The sequence below is a fragment of the Halichoerus grypus genome, chromosome 10 (genome assembly GCF_964656455.1).
Source record: "Halichoerus grypus chromosome 10, mHalGry1.hap1.1, whole genome shotgun sequence".
Lineage (NCBI taxonomy): Eukaryota > Metazoa > Chordata > Mammalia > Carnivora > Phocidae > Halichoerus > Halichoerus grypus.
The window spans coordinates 11,550,970-11,568,152 of record NC_135721.1 but is presented as its reverse complement, the minus strand read 5'-3'; the positions used below and the strand labels follow the sequence as shown (position 1 = coordinate 11,568,152).

Here is a 17,183-nt window from a genome sequence, read left to right as displayed (position 1 = left end):
TGGGACTAGATCCCAGGACCCTGGGATCATGACCTCAGCCAAAGGCAGATGCTTAACTGACTGAGCCACCCAGGTGTCCCCAAAACTTGAGCAATTTTAAAATGTTCTTTAGACTTACAGAGCCTGATAAAAATGAATAGCATACATGTTATCCGATTTTAATTTAATATATGTGTGTATTTTAATTTTAAGTGGTTTACGTGATGTTTCAGCGACATCTGGTCAGAGTTATTCAGATTAAAAATTTGATTAACCAGAGCATTCATGTAACTCCTGACAAAGTTTGCATATGAGCTCACAGTATCTGAGAAGATCTTGAGCACTGGCTGTATTACGTTGCTGCTGTGAGAACTTTATTTATATTTATTGATCTAACCCTTTATTAGACCAGCAAGGTAGGTGCTGTTATGACTTCATGTTTTTAGATGAGGAAACTTGTCCAAGGTCACTCATTTGGAATTTGACTGCATGTCTTTCTGGCTCCAGAGCTCATCCTTGTAATAACTGGTGAATTTGAGCTACTTATAAAAAGAAGTTTCGGTTTCAAAGGAGTTAAGTGCTTGAAATTAACTATAATTTTATCTTCTCTTATAAGCACTAGAATATTCAATTTTCATTGTGACATATATTTTAAAATTTTGATAACTTAGAAAATATACACAAGTAATAAAATTCATTTAGAGAAATTCAGAGAATATGGATAACTATAAATTCGAATGAACAATTTTCTCATTTTACCACCTGGAGAACATCTGTTACCCTTCAGACTTTTTTTCATTGATCTATACCTATATGTTCACACTCTCATACACATTTTAAATGAGATCATATAAAGCATCATTTGTCAATAGTGTAGTTAATCTTAAAAGTAAAACTGTCAGTTATTCTACCAGCAAAAGAGGGTTATTCAGGAATAACAGAATTGCAATTCAGGACAAGCAAGTTACAGTAAAACTATAGCCAAGTATAACAAACAGAGAAGAACATTATTTTCTGGAGGAGGAAGTTGGGAGGGGTTGTTCTGAATGAAAGCCCATTGGAGTAAAGCATTCAGGTGATGATGGTTTCTTACTACCTGAGTTGCAGGGGGAGTCCATTTCTTGTAGGCAGTCTGATGGTACATTGGTACATCTCTTCCTTCTTGGGGCCTATAACTGATGATACTTTCCTGTTGATGATTCTTCTGTTGAGGCCTGACACTTCTTCCTATAATTGATGTTGAGTGTACTACTCCCCCTTCTAGCCTCCCGACTCTACTTAAGTGAGGTGTCCCTTTATTTTCAGTGTGTTAGAGATTTTTTTTTCCCTGGACTTGTGCATTTTAGGTATTTTTTTTTTTTAAACTTTTGCTATAAAGTACAAAATAGTATCTTAATTTTTATACAAATATTTTGGTTTTAAAGGGTGACTTCTACTCCTTGGTTTTATTAAAGTCTTTGGTGAAATTTAACATTTCAAACCACATTTCCCACATCTCAAACCACATTTCTCACATTTCCTTTTTGTACTGTTAGGAAATACTTAAAATGTTTGAGTAACACAAACTTGGGACTTAACATACACAAATGTATGATCTTATAAAAGTTACAGTGTATATTAGATTATATACCTTTATTTTAAGAATTTTGTTCTCCATATTTTGTAATGGTTCAGTCTGCAGTATATTTTAGATTTATCGTCAGTGAAACTAATTGAAAGCGATTCCTAAAGAATAGATGATTCACATTTGGTTTTGCTATTTTTTATTACAGATCGTTTATTATTTTTACGCCAATACATCTGGTACAGGTAAGTGTCCTTCAGAGAACAGTATGAAAGTCAAATGCAAATATTATCCTATTTAGGACTTAAGTTTTCAGAATTCAGTCCCAGATTGTGATACAGATGCTGACATTCAGGTGAATGAAGTAGACCTTTTCAAACAGTTGATATACTGACAAGGTATCTCAGTCGACTAAGGGTAATTTTCGTCCTTTATAGTCATTATTCAGAATATCTCGGGATGACTTCTGCTTTCTCTGATGAGTGTTGTCAGCCTTATCTTGAATGCCCACATGCTTGGGGAGCTTTTTAAAAACAATTTTGTTCTTATTGTATCAACAGTTCTTGTAGTCAATATTCAGTTGCTGTGTATCAAGGAAGGTCCTTTAGGTTTCAGTTCTTGCGTACTTTTTAATTCTTTTCAGTGTTAAGTCTTTTTAGGCATGGTGTAAGTGTTCAGGCTTAAAAGGAACAGAGAAATGATCGTTCTGACAAATGATATAGTTCTGCTTTTAGACAGGTGTATAGGAATTGTTTTATAGATTTATTTAACACAGATTGTTTTTTCCTTAAGGACATCTAATCTTAAAAGCTCCGGAGATAATAGGGTTTTATAAAAGAGACCTTTGACTCTTCTCTAGGATTAGCTCTGAATTTTTTCTGCTCTGTGTGTGTGTGTGTATAGATTTAATTTCTTATTTAATTTTATCTTGTTTTTTGGGGGTGTGTGTTCAGTATGATAGGGTAAAGAGATGAGAGCTGAGGGAGGGGCAGGGACAGGGAGGAGTATTTAAGAGGTAGGCTGTTTTTCCTGAGCTCACTGGGTGATCTAGCTTGATAGTCCTGAACATCTTAGGGAAGTGTGGGCAGAAAATATGTCAGTATAGGTCAGTGCCATGAAGTGATTATTTAATCTTCCGATATGTTACTTTCACAGGTAACATAAAGTTAACTGAAAAAAGTTCAGTTTTTGCTCTTGAGTTTATAGTAATTAAACTTAAAGGTTTCGGGGCAATATTTGTTTCAGGTAGCTTTTTCTTTTTCTTTTAATTATGAAGTATTATAAACAGACTGAGAATTACAGACCTTTTAAGTCCGAACAAGTTTATTATGGTATTATCTGCATGTGAATTAGGCAGTTTGCTGTTTGGTTCAGATAGCTATCTCTCTCTTTTTATGCAAAATGTTACAACTCCTTGCCCCCCCACCTCCCTTCCCCACCAGAGGAAATTATCATCCTCAGTTGATGGTATTGTTCACATGCATGTTTCATATCTTTGTTATAATATTTCTGTAACTACCATGGTATAAAATATTTTGTGTTTTAGAAATGAACATAAATATGCTGAATGTATATTACTGATACTTTTATCCTACTTTTTTGTTTTCTAATTTCCATGGTGTTTTTTTTCTCGTTTTTTTTTTTTCCCACCAGCTTGTTTTCTTTATTTTTCTTTTCCATCTATTTTCTTTTCTTTTTTTTTTTTCTTAAAGATTTTATTTATTTATTTGACAGAGAGAGAGATAGGGACAGCAGGAACACAAGCAGGGGGAGTGGGAGAGGGAGAGCTGGCTTCCTGCTGAGCAGAGAGCCTGGTGCGGGGCTTGATCCCAGGACCCTGGGATCATGACCTGAGCCGAAGGCAGACGCTTAACGACTGAGCCACCCAGGCGCCCCTTCCATCTATTTTCTTGATTTCCTCCTGCCCTGCGTTACTCCCGATTTGTTGTATCTGCTCATACACTGCCCGTGAATCCTTTCCTCCTGTCTTTGGTGAATGATGTTATTGTGAGCTTGTGCTTGGCGATTCTTGCACCACTTGAGTGAAGTGAAATTGCGGTCTGATCTTGCATGTAGTAAAGGTTTGGGATTTTTCTTTTTCATAGGGGATTTCATTCCCATCCTCCCACAGACCGAATTCCAGACTTAGATGACATTCCTGAACAATGCTCGCCCCCTGCCCCCCCATGGCGAGGTTTGTCTAGTCCTTCCTCCTTTCACTGAGTGCAGTCATGTCAAGGGGTCAAGGGACATGCTGGCCTTGCTGGGGTCCCCCTTTCAGCTTCTGTTCTTTCTGTGCCCTGCAGCTCCTTTCCTGTCCCGGGTGTTACCTCCTGTTTTGAGTTCTTGTACCTGTACCCAATTCGAACTTTAAGTTCCCCTTTCATTTCTAGCACTTGAAGATTTCTTTCATTCTTGTGAGTTTAGCTGTATACCAGAATTTGTTAGACATGAGTCAGAATTTCTAGGTGTGTGTAACAGGAAGGGTTTCTCGCAGGCTCACTCTGCTATGGTACGGGTATCTTCGATATCTTTTCCTTAGGAAGGACATAAAATTTATGTTTTGAACATACCACCATGCTTTTCTGGAAAAAGAGATATGTATGTGGTCAAATTTCAGATAACTAATTAGTAACTCTTAGTTTTGGGTTTACCAATATTCAAATCTTATATTCGAATGGAAAAAAAATCTTATCTTGCTATAGCTCTATATGCTATTTATAATATTTATTTACTTATGTGTGTCTTTCATGATTAGATTTTAAGTTAGCTAATGTGTTGTTTCAGCCCTGTGCCTTTTTTGCTCCCTGATGGACTGGTTCGCTTGGTTAATAAACAGATAAACTGGCATTTGGTACTTGCAAGGTAAGGTGTTAAAAATTTATGTGTTTCTCTACTGGGATTAGCACTTAAGTTTCATTATGGATATTAATTTTGGGGACTTTTGGCTTGCAGTCTTGATTTTATTTTTATTTTACTGAATGTGAATTCACTTTGTCACATATGATTGGTATCTTTTATTTATTTATTTTATTTTTTATTTTTTTTTAAAGATTTTATTTATTTATTTGAGAGAGAGAATGAGAAAGAGAGAGAGAGCACATGAGATGGGGGGGAGGGTCAGAAGGAGAAGCAGACTCCCTGCTGAGCAGGAAGCCCGATGCGGGACTCGATCCCGAGACTCCAGGATCATGACCTGAGCCGAAGGCAGTCGCCCAACCAACTGAGCCACCCAGGCGCCCCTGATTGGTATCTTTTAAATGTATTAATTCACCTGTATTGAATCATTTTTGTGTACACTTCGGTACCTTTATACTCCTTTAGTTTTAAGGTCAAAAGTTGGATAATTGAAGATGCGAAAGCATTTAAAAATGATTTTTAACGTCTTAGAGTCATTCCATCTTTGTTGAAGACCGCTGCAAATATTCACATAGAATTTTTTTCTCTCTCTCGGCCGTGAAAGCAATGGAAAACTTTTGGCTGCTGTTCAAGATCAGTGTGTGGAGATCAGGTAATTGTTAATATTATTCATATTTAAAACTTCCCTTGAGAGAGGTCAGGTAATTGTTAATATTATTCATATTTAAAATTTCCCTTGAGAAAATTTTACTTGATTTAGGGGAACTAAGATTTTTGAAGGGGCGTATTTAAAGGGATTTTACCATTAACTCGCATAATTTTGTGAGGTGTCAAACACCACTTATGCCAATTACAGGACGAAAGATACTTTGTTAGAGTAGCAGGGCCTACTTCCCCAGATCAGTCTGCTGTCACCTGTGAAATTTTACTTTCTCAGGAGACCAGGCATATCTTCAGAACTCTAGAAGTCACTCTTGTTTGACTGGTTACTGCTAAGTCAGCTGAAGCAGATACTCAAGAAGGTATTGAAGTAGGGACTACTTTGCTCTGTTGGCATAAAGCTGTAGATGGAATATGAGTCTGTGAAAGACAAGGATTACATATTACTTGAGACCAGTGATATTCTGTCATCTTGAGACATTCAGTGGTATTCTGTACACATCTAGAAGGCTTCTCTAAGCTGGGCTTTCCATGTACTTTATTTTTTTTTAATTTTATTTATTTTTAAAGATTTTTTTATTAGAGAAAAGGCAAGGGGGGGGGGGAGGAAAAGGGGAAGGGGAGGGAGAAGCAGGCTCCCTGCTGAGCAGGGAGCCTTAGGCAGGGCTGAATCCCAGGATCCTGAGATCGTGACCTGAGCTGAAGTCAGATGCTTAACCAACTGAGCCACCCAGGTGCCCTTCCATGTATTTTATTTTTAAGTAATAGATCAGTTGTGAAAGAAATAGCAACAATAGCAACTAACTCAGGAAAACTAGTTAATTTGGGGGGGGGGAATTACCAATAGCAGACAAAATGTGTTGCGTTTCTAAAATTAGAGGCTACTTCTTCAGGCAAGGTGTAGCTCTTGGTTTTTTAAAAAATAAGCAATGAGACTGAAATTTCAGGATGCCTAGATACCAGTCAAAACTTTCTTCTGATACGTATTATTCTTGACTAAGCATAGTATAATGAGCATTCAGTTGTTATCACACTGGTTTTAGCTTTTTGTTTTTGTAATTTCTTTTTCTAGTTATCCAAACAGACCTGGACCCCTCAACTTGTGGGGGAGTAGACAGAGGGTTTGTCTGCATTGGGGCATCAACTTCAGATGTGGAGGCTTTGTTTCATGATCCCTCTTACAGTCATCAGGATGGAGATGATTGACAATAATGACAGCCTTTCCAAACTACATTACTTAATTTGGCATGCTTTGATAGGCAGGTCCCTCTTTTTTAACACAGCATCAGTAAGCATCAGGCTGACACAATTTTTGAACTTCCATTGTTCATAGGAATGGGCAAGTACTTGCTATTCTGTTTGTTGCAGTAATGTGAACTGTATCTTTTTGAGAAATGTGCTATGGTGTGACTTTACAAATAACCGTTAATTGTCAAAATTTCCGTCTTCCATGAAATGAGAACATCAGTGGAATGATTTTAGGTGTTAGGGTCAGAATGTGCATGTGGGGATGGGATTGATATTTAGGCCAGTGAAGAAGAGTTTGACCATGGGTTTCTGGAATTCGTTAATAAAATTTTTGATGAGAAGAACAAAAAAAATTTGCTTTTATAAAAGGATTTGCTACTGGATTGTTAGGGTGTAAAATATTTATAAAACTTGTACATATATCCAACTCCAGGAATTCACTCATGTATTTGAGACTAAGTGGTGAGGGAAGATTTCTAGGCAACGGAAGTGATGCTCATCAAGATCTTATTCATCTGGTGTGTAATTTGCAAAAGCTTTTGATAACATTATTATATCTAAGGAGTCTTACATGGTGAGGCATGAATTCCACTAGCAAGCTTTTCAGAAACACACTCCCTATGGACCCACCCCTCCCCCTCAATGGTTAGGTACCAATCCTTTATGCTCCTGAAATCAACACTATTATACTTAATGATAGGCTAATGCTAATGGTGTTGGGCGTTCTCTTGTAAGTGCTTTGCATGTGTTAATTCATTTAATCTTTGCAGAAGCCCTGTGAGGTAGGCATTGCTATTTTTCTCCATTTTAGAAATAAGGAAGCTGGCACAATATGGCTAAATTACTTGCTTGAGGATTTGAAATCTCCCATTCTAGCTTCAGTGTTCCTGCTTTTAACCACTAATCTATACTACCTTTTGATCATGTTGTTTAGCCATATATGCTTGTATGCTTACATGTGGGTTTCCCCTGGTATAGTTAGGGCTACTGCTTTGCACAACTCCAGGGTTGTCATTTACTTAAAATTCCTTGTGAGTGGGATCTGGTGTCTGCAAGTCCGGTTACACTGTGTGTTCCTTGGAAGCGGACCCTGTCCTTTTTTCCTAGCAGTTTATTGAAGATTTTATTTTAGAGAGAGCTAGAGAGAGAGTGAGCATGCACGAGCAGGGGGAGGGGCAGAGGGAGAGGAAGAGAGAGAATCTCCAGCAGACTCCCCACTGAGCTTGGAGCCCAGTGCAGGGCTTGATCCCAGGACCCTGAGATCATGACCTGAGCCGAAATCAGGAGTCAGATGCTTAATCGACTGAGCCACCCAGGCGCTCCTCCCTAGGAGTTTATATTTCCTTGAACATAATAGATGCCTGGTTAATGTTTGATGAATAAGTAAGGTGTTTGTAAGTGGGATAGAAGAACCAGATGCTGGGAGGACATTACAGGGCATAGTCCACTGACTTGCTCAGAGTTGGCAGTCAGTTCCTCTTGCTGAAGTGATAGATACACTTTGTAGTAATCTGAAAGGAAGAGTGTTTGAGCAAAGATGTGGAATGGTTAGCAAAGAAAAAGGGCAGGGTAAATCCTCAAAGTAAACCTGATGCACCGTGGCTGTGCCTGAGTTTAAGATCTTTGTTTTCGCTATTCCACATTTGTTTTTTGTGCTGTGGTGAAGAACACATACAAGGCAAGATTGCTCAGTAGTGCTAGTAGTGGGCACCCGGTATTCGGTCAGTATTTGTTGACTGTATTACAATATGAAAGATTGCTCTAGTGTTCGGGGTCATTATTCAATATTTGGAAGCAGTCATAAATAGGAAATGTTTTTGAGGAGAGAAAATGCAAAGCTGAAACACATGTTAGTTGTAGTTCAGAGAGAGCCCTGCCTTTTGCAAGATCATACCAGGGCTGCTGGGCCCCAATGTGTTTGTAGTGGGTGGCAGGTGACTCCGGTCCTTTGCTCTGATACGGCATCCCTAACCTGCTTGTGTGTGGGGCTCACATGGATAAAAAGCGACTTCTTGTGAATTGCTACTTTAATTTGTAATTTGGCAGTAATTACATATTATAAGTGCTAATATGTGTTTCCTTTTATCCTAAATAGTGAAGTAACAATTTCTTATTATGGGCTGTTATAAATACAGGGACTAATTAGGAACCATCACAGAACACAACAAAAAGCATTAAAGTAAGGGACTCATAAAAAAAGGCACTCTCCCCCAGATTTGCTTAAGTGAATATATTTATGAAGTTTTGACAGGACCAAATGTATGTCTCTCTCCCTCCATTTCCCCAGCAGAAGAGCAACTATTATTTGTGATGATACTAAGGATATAAGTAATAAACACTGACTTAAGTCTAGTTTGTGCTAATTTATACGTATTTATACGTGTCTTGTTTAATCTTTCCCTAAGCTATGAAGTTGCTATCACCCATTCTATTTTATTGAGAGGAAATAAAACTCCTATGGAATATTTTGTCCAGGTTACCCAGATGAGCTGAAATCAGGTCAGCCTCACTTCAAAGACCATGTTCTTTCCACTGTATTCTACTTGGAGGCTGAATAGTCAATTTCTTGAAGAAAGTTATTACCATATTTATAATTGGCTTTTGTCTGTCATATTCTTTTTTATTTTTATTATTTTATTATTTTTTATTTATTTTTTTGCAGAACGTGCCCCTTTAATACCCATCACCAGGCTAACCCATCCTCCCACTCCCCTCCCCTCCCCTCTAGAACCCTCAGTTTGTTTTTCAGAGTCCATCGTCTCTCATGGTTTGTCTACCCCTCCGATGTCCCCCCCCTTCATGCTTCCCCTCCTGCTAGCTTCTTTTTTTTTTTCTTAACATATATTGCATTATTTATTTCAGAGGTACAGATCTGAGATTCAACAGTTTTGCACAATTCACAGCACTTACCAGAGCACATACCCTCCCCAGTGTCTATCACCCAGTCACCCCGTCCCTCCCACCCTACCCCCCACTCCAGCAACCCTCAGTTTGTTTCCTGAGATGAAGAATTCCTCATATCAGTGAGGTCATATGATACATGTCTTTCTCTTTTTGACTTATTTCGCTCAGCAAAATACCCTCCAGTTCCATCCACGTCGTTGCAAATGGCAAGCTCTCATTCCTTTTGATGGCTGCATAATATTCCATTGTATATATATACCATATCTTCTTTATCCATTCATCTGTCGATGGACATCTTGGCTCTTTCCACAGTTTGGCTATTGTGGACATTGCTGCTATAAACATCGGGGTGCATGTACCCTTTCGGATCCCTACTTTTGTATCTTTGGGGTAAAATACCCAGTAGTGCAATTGCTGGATCGTATGGTAGCTCTATTTTCAACTTTCTGAGGAACCTCCATACTGTTTTCCAGAGTGGCTGCACCAGCTTGCATTCCCACCAACAGTGGAGGAGGGTTCCCCTTTCTCCGCATCCCCGCCAACATCTGTCATTTCCTGACTTGTTAATTTTAGCCATTCTGACTGGTGTGAGGTGGTATCTCATTGAGGTTTTGATTTGGATTTCCCTGATGCCGAGCGATGTTGAGCACTTTTTCATGTGTCTGTTGGCCATTTGGATGTCTTCTTTGGAAAATGTCTGTTCATGTCTTCTGCCCATTTCTTGACTGGATCATTTGTTCTTTGGGTGTTGAGTTTGATGAGTTCTTTATAGATTTTGGATACTAGCCCTTTATCTGATATGTCATTTGCAAATATCTTCCCCCATTGTGTCGGTTGTCTTTTGGTTTTGTTGACTGTTTCCTTTGCTTTGCAAAAGCTTTTTAACTTGATGAAGTCCCAATAGTTCATTTTCGCCCTTGCTTCCCTTGCCTTTGGCGATGTTTCTAGGAAGAAGTTGCTGCGGCTGAGGTCGAAGAGGTTGCTGCCTGTGTTCTCCTTTAGGATTTTGATGGACTCCTGTCTCACATTGAGGTCTTTCAACCATTTGGAGTCTATTTTTGTGTGTGGTGTAAGGAAATGGTCCAGTTTCATTCTTCTGCATGTGGCTGTCCAATTTTCCCAACACCATTTGTTGAAGAGACTTTTTTCCATTGGACATTCTTTCCTGCTTTGTCAAAGATGAGTTGACCATAGAGTTGAGGGTCCATTTCTGGGCTCTCTATTCTGTTCCATTGATCTATGTGTCTGTTTTTGTGCCAGTACCATACTGTCTTGATGATGACAGCTTTGTAGTAGAGCTGGAAGTCTGGAATTGTGATGCCGCCAGCTTTGCTTTTCTTTTTCAACATTCCTCTGGCTATTCGGGGTCTTTTCTGGTTCCATACAGATTTTAGGATTATTTGTTCCATTTCTTTGAAAAAAGTGGATGGTATTTTGATGGGGATTGCGTTGAATGTGTAGATTGCTCTAGGTAGCATTGACATCTTCACAATATTTGTTCTTCCAATCCATGCGCATGGAACGTTTTTCCATTTCTTTGTGTCTTCCTCAATTTCTCTCACGAGTATTTTATAGTTTTCTGAGTACAGATCCTTTGCCTCTTTGGTTAGATTTATTCCTAGGTATCTTATGGTTTTGGGTGCAATTGTAAATGGGATCGACTCCTTAATTTCTCTTTCTTCTGACTTGTTGTTGGTGTATAGGAATGCCACTGACTTCTGTGCATTGATTTTATATCCTGCCACTTTACTGAATTCCTGTATGAGTTCTAGCAGTTTTGGGGTGGAGTCTTTGGGGTTTTCCACATAAAGTATCATATCATCTGCAAAGAGTGAGAGTTTGACTTCTTCTTTGCCGATTTGGATGCCTTTTATTTCTTTTTGTTGTCTGATTGCTGTGGCTGTCATATTCTTTTTTAGAAGATTTTATTTATTTATTTGACAGAGAGAGACACAGTGAGATAGGGAACACAAACTGGGAGTGGGAGAGGGAGCCCAGTGTGGGGCTCGATCTCAGGACCCCAGGATCATGACCTGAGCCAGAGGCAGACTCTTAATGACTGAGCCACCCAGGCACCCCATGTCATATTTTAATAAATATTAGTCTTTACAATTTGTTTTAAAAGTGATGCTTAGTCATTTTACCAATATTAGAAAAGAGTTAAGTATTTAAGAAAGAAGAACTACAAATTACCTACGGGTCAGCCAAAATGCTGTATGTTTTTTGTACCTTTTCTGTGTGTGGGTGTGCTCTTTAGTCTAACAATACATTCTATACATTTTATTTGATAACCTATTTTCTTGATAACTTATGGGAAGATGTTCATAATATATTAATTTTCAAATCACATACAGCAATTGCATAATATTTCATTGAGTGCATTAGCAAAATCTGATCTTCTACTGGGTATATTTTTCTCTTTCATAAATTAGGCTGCATGAATTTCCTTGAGATCTGTGTGTATCTGTAATTATTTCCCAGGGATAACTTTATTATAGAAGTTGAATTGCTAGATCAAATTACTGTGGGCATTAAGGTTTTTTGATAATTGTTACTAAATTATTTTCTAGAAGGTTTACCAATTTTCATTTTTAAACATATAATAATGATATTACTTTGGTATATATTTCAAGATCACAGATTTTAAATAGGTCACTGGTAACAAATATGGTCACCTCTTAAAGCTATTTGATTTATTAAAGCAAGACTTATTTTCCCCTAAGTGATTTAAACTTTGTAATATGATACAGACCATGGTTCTTGACCAAGATCAATCTGTGGAGCTTTAAAAAAATATTGTTGCTTGGCCCTGTTCCATATTTGCTGAATCAGAACCTTTGGGGAGGGGCCATGCATCTGTATTGTATTAAAAGACCATATTTAATCTAACTTACGCTTACATTATTCTATTCTGGGTGTAGCTCTGTTTCTCGTGAAATAAGGTTGCAAGAAAACGTTGTCACCAATGGAAGGGTCTTATTTGAGCACAAATCCATGTCTGAGAGAAGGACTGGTTTAGTGTTGGGCAGACAAGTTGTCTGTTTTATCATTTTTGTGGGGTTTCATAGTACAACAAAATGGTGTTGTGGTGAAACTATTGGCTTAATTTTACACATATTTTGCAGGTCTGCAAAAGATGATTTTACATCTATTATTGGGAAATGTCAAGGTAAGAGTTTCCAAAATATTGAAAAAATGAAAATTTCAAATTTACAACAGTTAACAGTATTCCTTAAATGTCAGAGTAGATACTAAATATTAATAAGGACTGTTGTGACTCTATTAAACTAATTTTAAAACTTCTTAATTGATTTCTCTTACTGCCTTAAATGTTTTGTTTTGTCCATTTTGGACATTTTAAAGAGATTTGAAATTGCCTGGGTGGCTCCGTCCGTTAAGCGTCTGCCTTTGGCTCAGGTCATGATCCCAGGGTCTGGCGACCTAGCCCCGCATTGGGCTCCCTGCTCTGAGGGAAGCCTGCTTCTCCCTCTGCCCCTCCCCCTGCTCGTCACGCTCTCTCTCTCCCTCTCTCTCTCAAATAAATAAAATATTTTAAATAAAAGTCTATGCCAGTTTGGGGATAAAGTATTTGTCTGTAGTCTTTTTTTTTTTCCCCCTAATGTAATCTCTCCACTCATTGTGCGGCTTGAGCTCCTGACCCTGAGATGGAGTCACATACTCTACTGACTGAGCCAGCCAGGCGCCTCTAGGCTTTTATTTTGAATTCAATGCAAAAAATAAATATATATATATATAAATATATATAAGTCAAGAGTTGATTAGATACAAACTAGTAAAAAAAAATCTGGGATTTGATCATTCTTCTGCTGATGTATTCAGCAAAAATTACTATCATTTATGTATATGAACCATTTTGCAGTGTACTAGGGATATGACTGAGCAAAAAGGCATGGTCCCCTACCTCTTGAGGTATATAGACACTCAAAATATAATTACTAACTTTGACAAATCTGATGAAGGAAAAATACAGAGCAGAGTGAGCATTTAACCAGGGCTGTGAGATGAGATTGTTGAGAAAAAGGGACTTTGGAAAGCAGCCTAAGGGATGAGTAGAAGTTAGGAGAAGCTGGGGGCGTGTTTCTGTCTGCAGGAGCAGGTATGAAAAGGCAGAGGGAACCTTACAGGAAGAAAATAATTAGGAGGGTGCTATTAGGTAAACGCAACTATTCTCTGTGTTTTGGTCAGGGACCTGCAGTTCCATCTGTCTGACCATGGGTCAGTTTAACAGTGTCATAGTTGTAGGAGTCCTAACGATGGTAATCATGGTTGTTGTGATGATGACAAACATTTATAGTGACCTTACTGTGTGCCAGACACTGTATTTAGGGCTTTATATGCATTTTTCTCATTTAATTGGAAGAACATAGTATACATATTTTATCTCCAAGTGGCATTAGGGTAAGATGATAAATCCTTGACAGTGAAAGAGCGAGGAGAAGGAAGATATCGATAGTTTTGAAATCTACAAAATGATGGTAATACAGAGGATTTCTCCCAGCTTCCCCGTGGCAATGCTGGTCTTAAACTCCTTGTCAGATGTGCCATTATTGAATGGCTCAGGGCGAGTTTCCTTCTCATCTTTCTCATTTTTGGCCATCCACATGTGCTCAGAAAAATAAAGATCAGATGTTTGAAAGATGTTTTCGGTTTTCTTATGAATGGTGATATTCTTTTTTTTTTTTATTGTGTTATGTTAATCACCGTACATTACATCATTAGTTTTTGATGTAGTGTTCCATGATTCATTGTTTGCGTATAACACCCAGTGCTCCATGCAGTACGTGCCCTCCTTAATACCCATCACCAGGCTAACCCATCCCCCCACCATCCTCCCCTCTAGAACCCTCAGTTTGTTTCTCAGAGTCCATCATCTCTCATGGTTTGTCTCCCCCTCCGATTCCCCCCTTCATTTTTCCCTTCCTACTATCATCTTCTTTTTTTTTTTTTAACATATAATGTATTATTTGTTTCAGAGGTACAGGTCTGTGATTCAACAGTCTTGCACAATTCACAGCACTCACCATAGCACATACCCTCCCCGTGTCTATCACCCAGCCACCCCATCCCTCCCACCCCCCCCCCACTCCAGCAACCCTCAGTTTGTTTCCTGAGATGAAGAATTCCTCATATCAGTGAGGTCATATGATACATGTCTTTCTCTGATGGACTTATTTCGCTCAGCATAATACCTTTGTTTGATAAATATTAAGCTGCTGCTGTGTGCCAGGCACTCTCCTAGGCGCTGTGTACAAAATGAGGAGTGAGCTGTAGGTGACATTGAAGGGTTTGCAGTCTGTCAGGGAAGAGAGAAATACTTCACTGCAGCGGTACTGACACAGTGGGGAAGCATCGCTTTTGCTTAACTCAAGCCCTGGGAACCTGTGAAAATGTCTCTCGCCCATCACAGCCCTAGCTCAGGCTTTTAACATTTTCACTAAGTTTTATTTATTTATTTATTTATTTATTTTTTACAACTGTTTCCTGACCAGGTTTTCTTCTCTTTGCCTCTCGCTGATCCACACTTCACACTGCTTGCCAAATTGATCGCTGTTAAATGGGAATTCCATCCAGTTCCCCTTCAGATCTGGCTCCCTGCTTTCTAGAAATGTGACCTTGGACAGGTTACCTTACTGAGACTCAAGTACCTGTAATGACATAATGTTACAGACTGAGTTTTGGAAAAAAATAATAAGCGCTAGTATATGTAAAGCTCTTAGGATAACGTCTGACACATCCTAAGTACTTAGGAGATCTTAAGCTTTTATCATCACCACCACTACTAGTCCTGTTATCCTGCCTAGAATCTTTCAGTTGTTCCCCACTGACTCATTTTTTCTGACCTTTCAGTCAGTCTGTCCCTTAAGATCCCCCTGCCATACAGCCTGTGTTCTAGTACAAAGCAGCTCGTGCTTTTCTAGCCCCATCGTGCTTTTCATGCCTTGGTACAGATAGTTCCTTTTGCCTAGAGGCTCCACTTTTATATTTAATTAATGAGTCTTACATATTTTAGTTCAGGCATCCGCTCTCTTGGGAAACCTTCCCTTCCTGCCTGCTTCCTCATCATTTGTACATCTTTCTTAATGTTTTCCTAGGACTTATTTGTACATGTATCACCACACTCAGGCTAATTGACTTTTTTCCCCCTTAGTTGTTGATGTGCTTATCTGATTCCCCATTAGACTGTAAATTCTTGGAAGGCAGGGCTCCCATCTTACTCAGCTTTTTTTGTTCCTGATGCCCAGCATGCTGTCTCACATAGTAGGCACACAATTCTTGATCCTATCAAGTTTTTATGAGTTTATGTATGACTATGTATGTATAACTCCTGTGAGTTAATTTTAGAAATTCATGACTGTATATTTATAATTTGTATATACACATATAAAAATTATGGATAATTGTCATGATATTCATGGTTTTTATTCCCTATGCACACAAATGTGTATACATACCACAAATAGATAAGGGGCTCTATTTGCTTAGTATCCTGTTGAGAATACTAGAAGAGTAGTGTTTGTGCAAGCTCTAGCATTTTCTGAATTTGCTTTCAGTTATCTCCTCACCAATGCTTACTAAAGTAGACCAGACCTGGCTTACGTAATGTGTAAGGATCAAGAAGTTCCCAGAAGAGTAATTTAGGATGGATATTCAATTACCTATTTCCCAGTGCTGTGCTTCTGTTGGGTGAGGGCTTGGGGAGCCTGCGGTGAGCTGCTGAGAAGCATGTTCGGAACGTTGGAGTGATTCAGACATGCAGGGCCCTTTTGAGTTGTGACTTTAGACACTCACTCTTAGCCAGTATGTAAACTGAGAAATCTGCAAGTTAACATGAAAATGGGAAGCTTAATCCTCTGTATTTCACACAAATTATTTGTTAGAGGTTTTAGTGTGTACAGTTAATGTGGCAGCATGGATGGAATAATAATGCTTTGAGAACTAATGTTTTATTTTGTTGGCTTCCAATTGTGTGCATTTATGACCTTAATGCTGCATTAATGGCTTCTTTCCATTTCATATAATTTGAGGTAATGATCATTTGCTTATTATCTGACTCATCTTTATGGGAATAACTCTCATATGCCAAATATTTCCTGTGTATGCTTGAAGAAAAGGAGCCAGATTGTTGTTAATGCATTTTTGAAACTATATATTGCAGACTCTGCAAACTAAAATAGGAACTATTTAGTTCCACTTTGATATTTTTCAATTATTGCTTTATAAAGTATATGCCATTTGAGAATGTTTTAAATGGGGTTGCATCTTGTTTTGGCTCTGTTTGCCAGGCCATAAATATTAGCCTTCTCTTTCTGCCTTGAATAGTGACCTAAATAATAGCATATGGAATTAGAAGTTTAGATTATTTATTTATTTTTTTTAGAGCTGTACTATGTTGAGATTTTTCTCATATTTCTGATTTTGAGATCCCATAAGCCAGAGCTTCCAGTGCTAAGGAGCAGCTTGCCTATTGTAATTTTGCTGAGATCCCATCAGCCCACTGGTGGCCTGGTGGGCCCCAGGACAACCCAAGCTGAGATACTGTTTTTTGCATTTTTGTATTTCTAAAATTGGCTTGATATTTTGTAGTTTCCATCATATTTTTATTGAGATTCTCTATATATTCTTTATGTTTATATTTTCCTTTGAATTCCCAAATATGCTTTAATAGTTGTTTTGAAGCCCTTGTCTGCCTGTTCCTTAATTTGTATATTTCTGGGTCGGTTGGTTGAGTTTTCCCATGTTTATGGATATTTTCCTGCCTCATATGTCTAACACTTTATTTTTTAATTTTATTTTTAAAATTTGTGATCAATTGATTTTATTTTTAAAAATTATTTAAATTTAATTTAATTAACATATACCATATTATTAGTTACCAGGGTAGAATTTAGTGATTTATCAGTTGCATATAACACCCAGTGCTCTTAATTAATTTATTTTTTTATTTAAA

At 38.1% G+C, this 17,183-nt stretch overlaps 1 protein-coding gene across 2 annotated transcripts in view; it reads left to right on the top strand.

The window, feature by feature from the left end:
• The window catches only part of NBAS (NBAS subunit of NRZ tethering complex), a 317,946-nt gene that overhangs the window by 2,552 nt on the left and 298,211 nt on the right, over positions 1-17,183 (top strand). For both annotated transcript variants that reach the window (XR_013441601.1, XM_078055983.1), the window contains exons 3-6: positions 1,752-1,788; positions 4,331-4,408; positions 5,007-5,054; positions 12,340-12,383. Coding sequence is in view for 1 of the 2 variants with exons in the window: in XM_078055983.1 (XP_077912109.1) it covers positions 1,752-1,788; positions 4,331-4,408; positions 5,007-5,054; positions 12,340-12,383 (207 nt within the window). In the remaining variant the exon portion in view is untranslated. The remainder of the gene's footprint in view (positions 1-1,751; positions 1,789-4,330; positions 4,409-5,006; positions 5,055-12,339; positions 12,384-17,183) is intronic.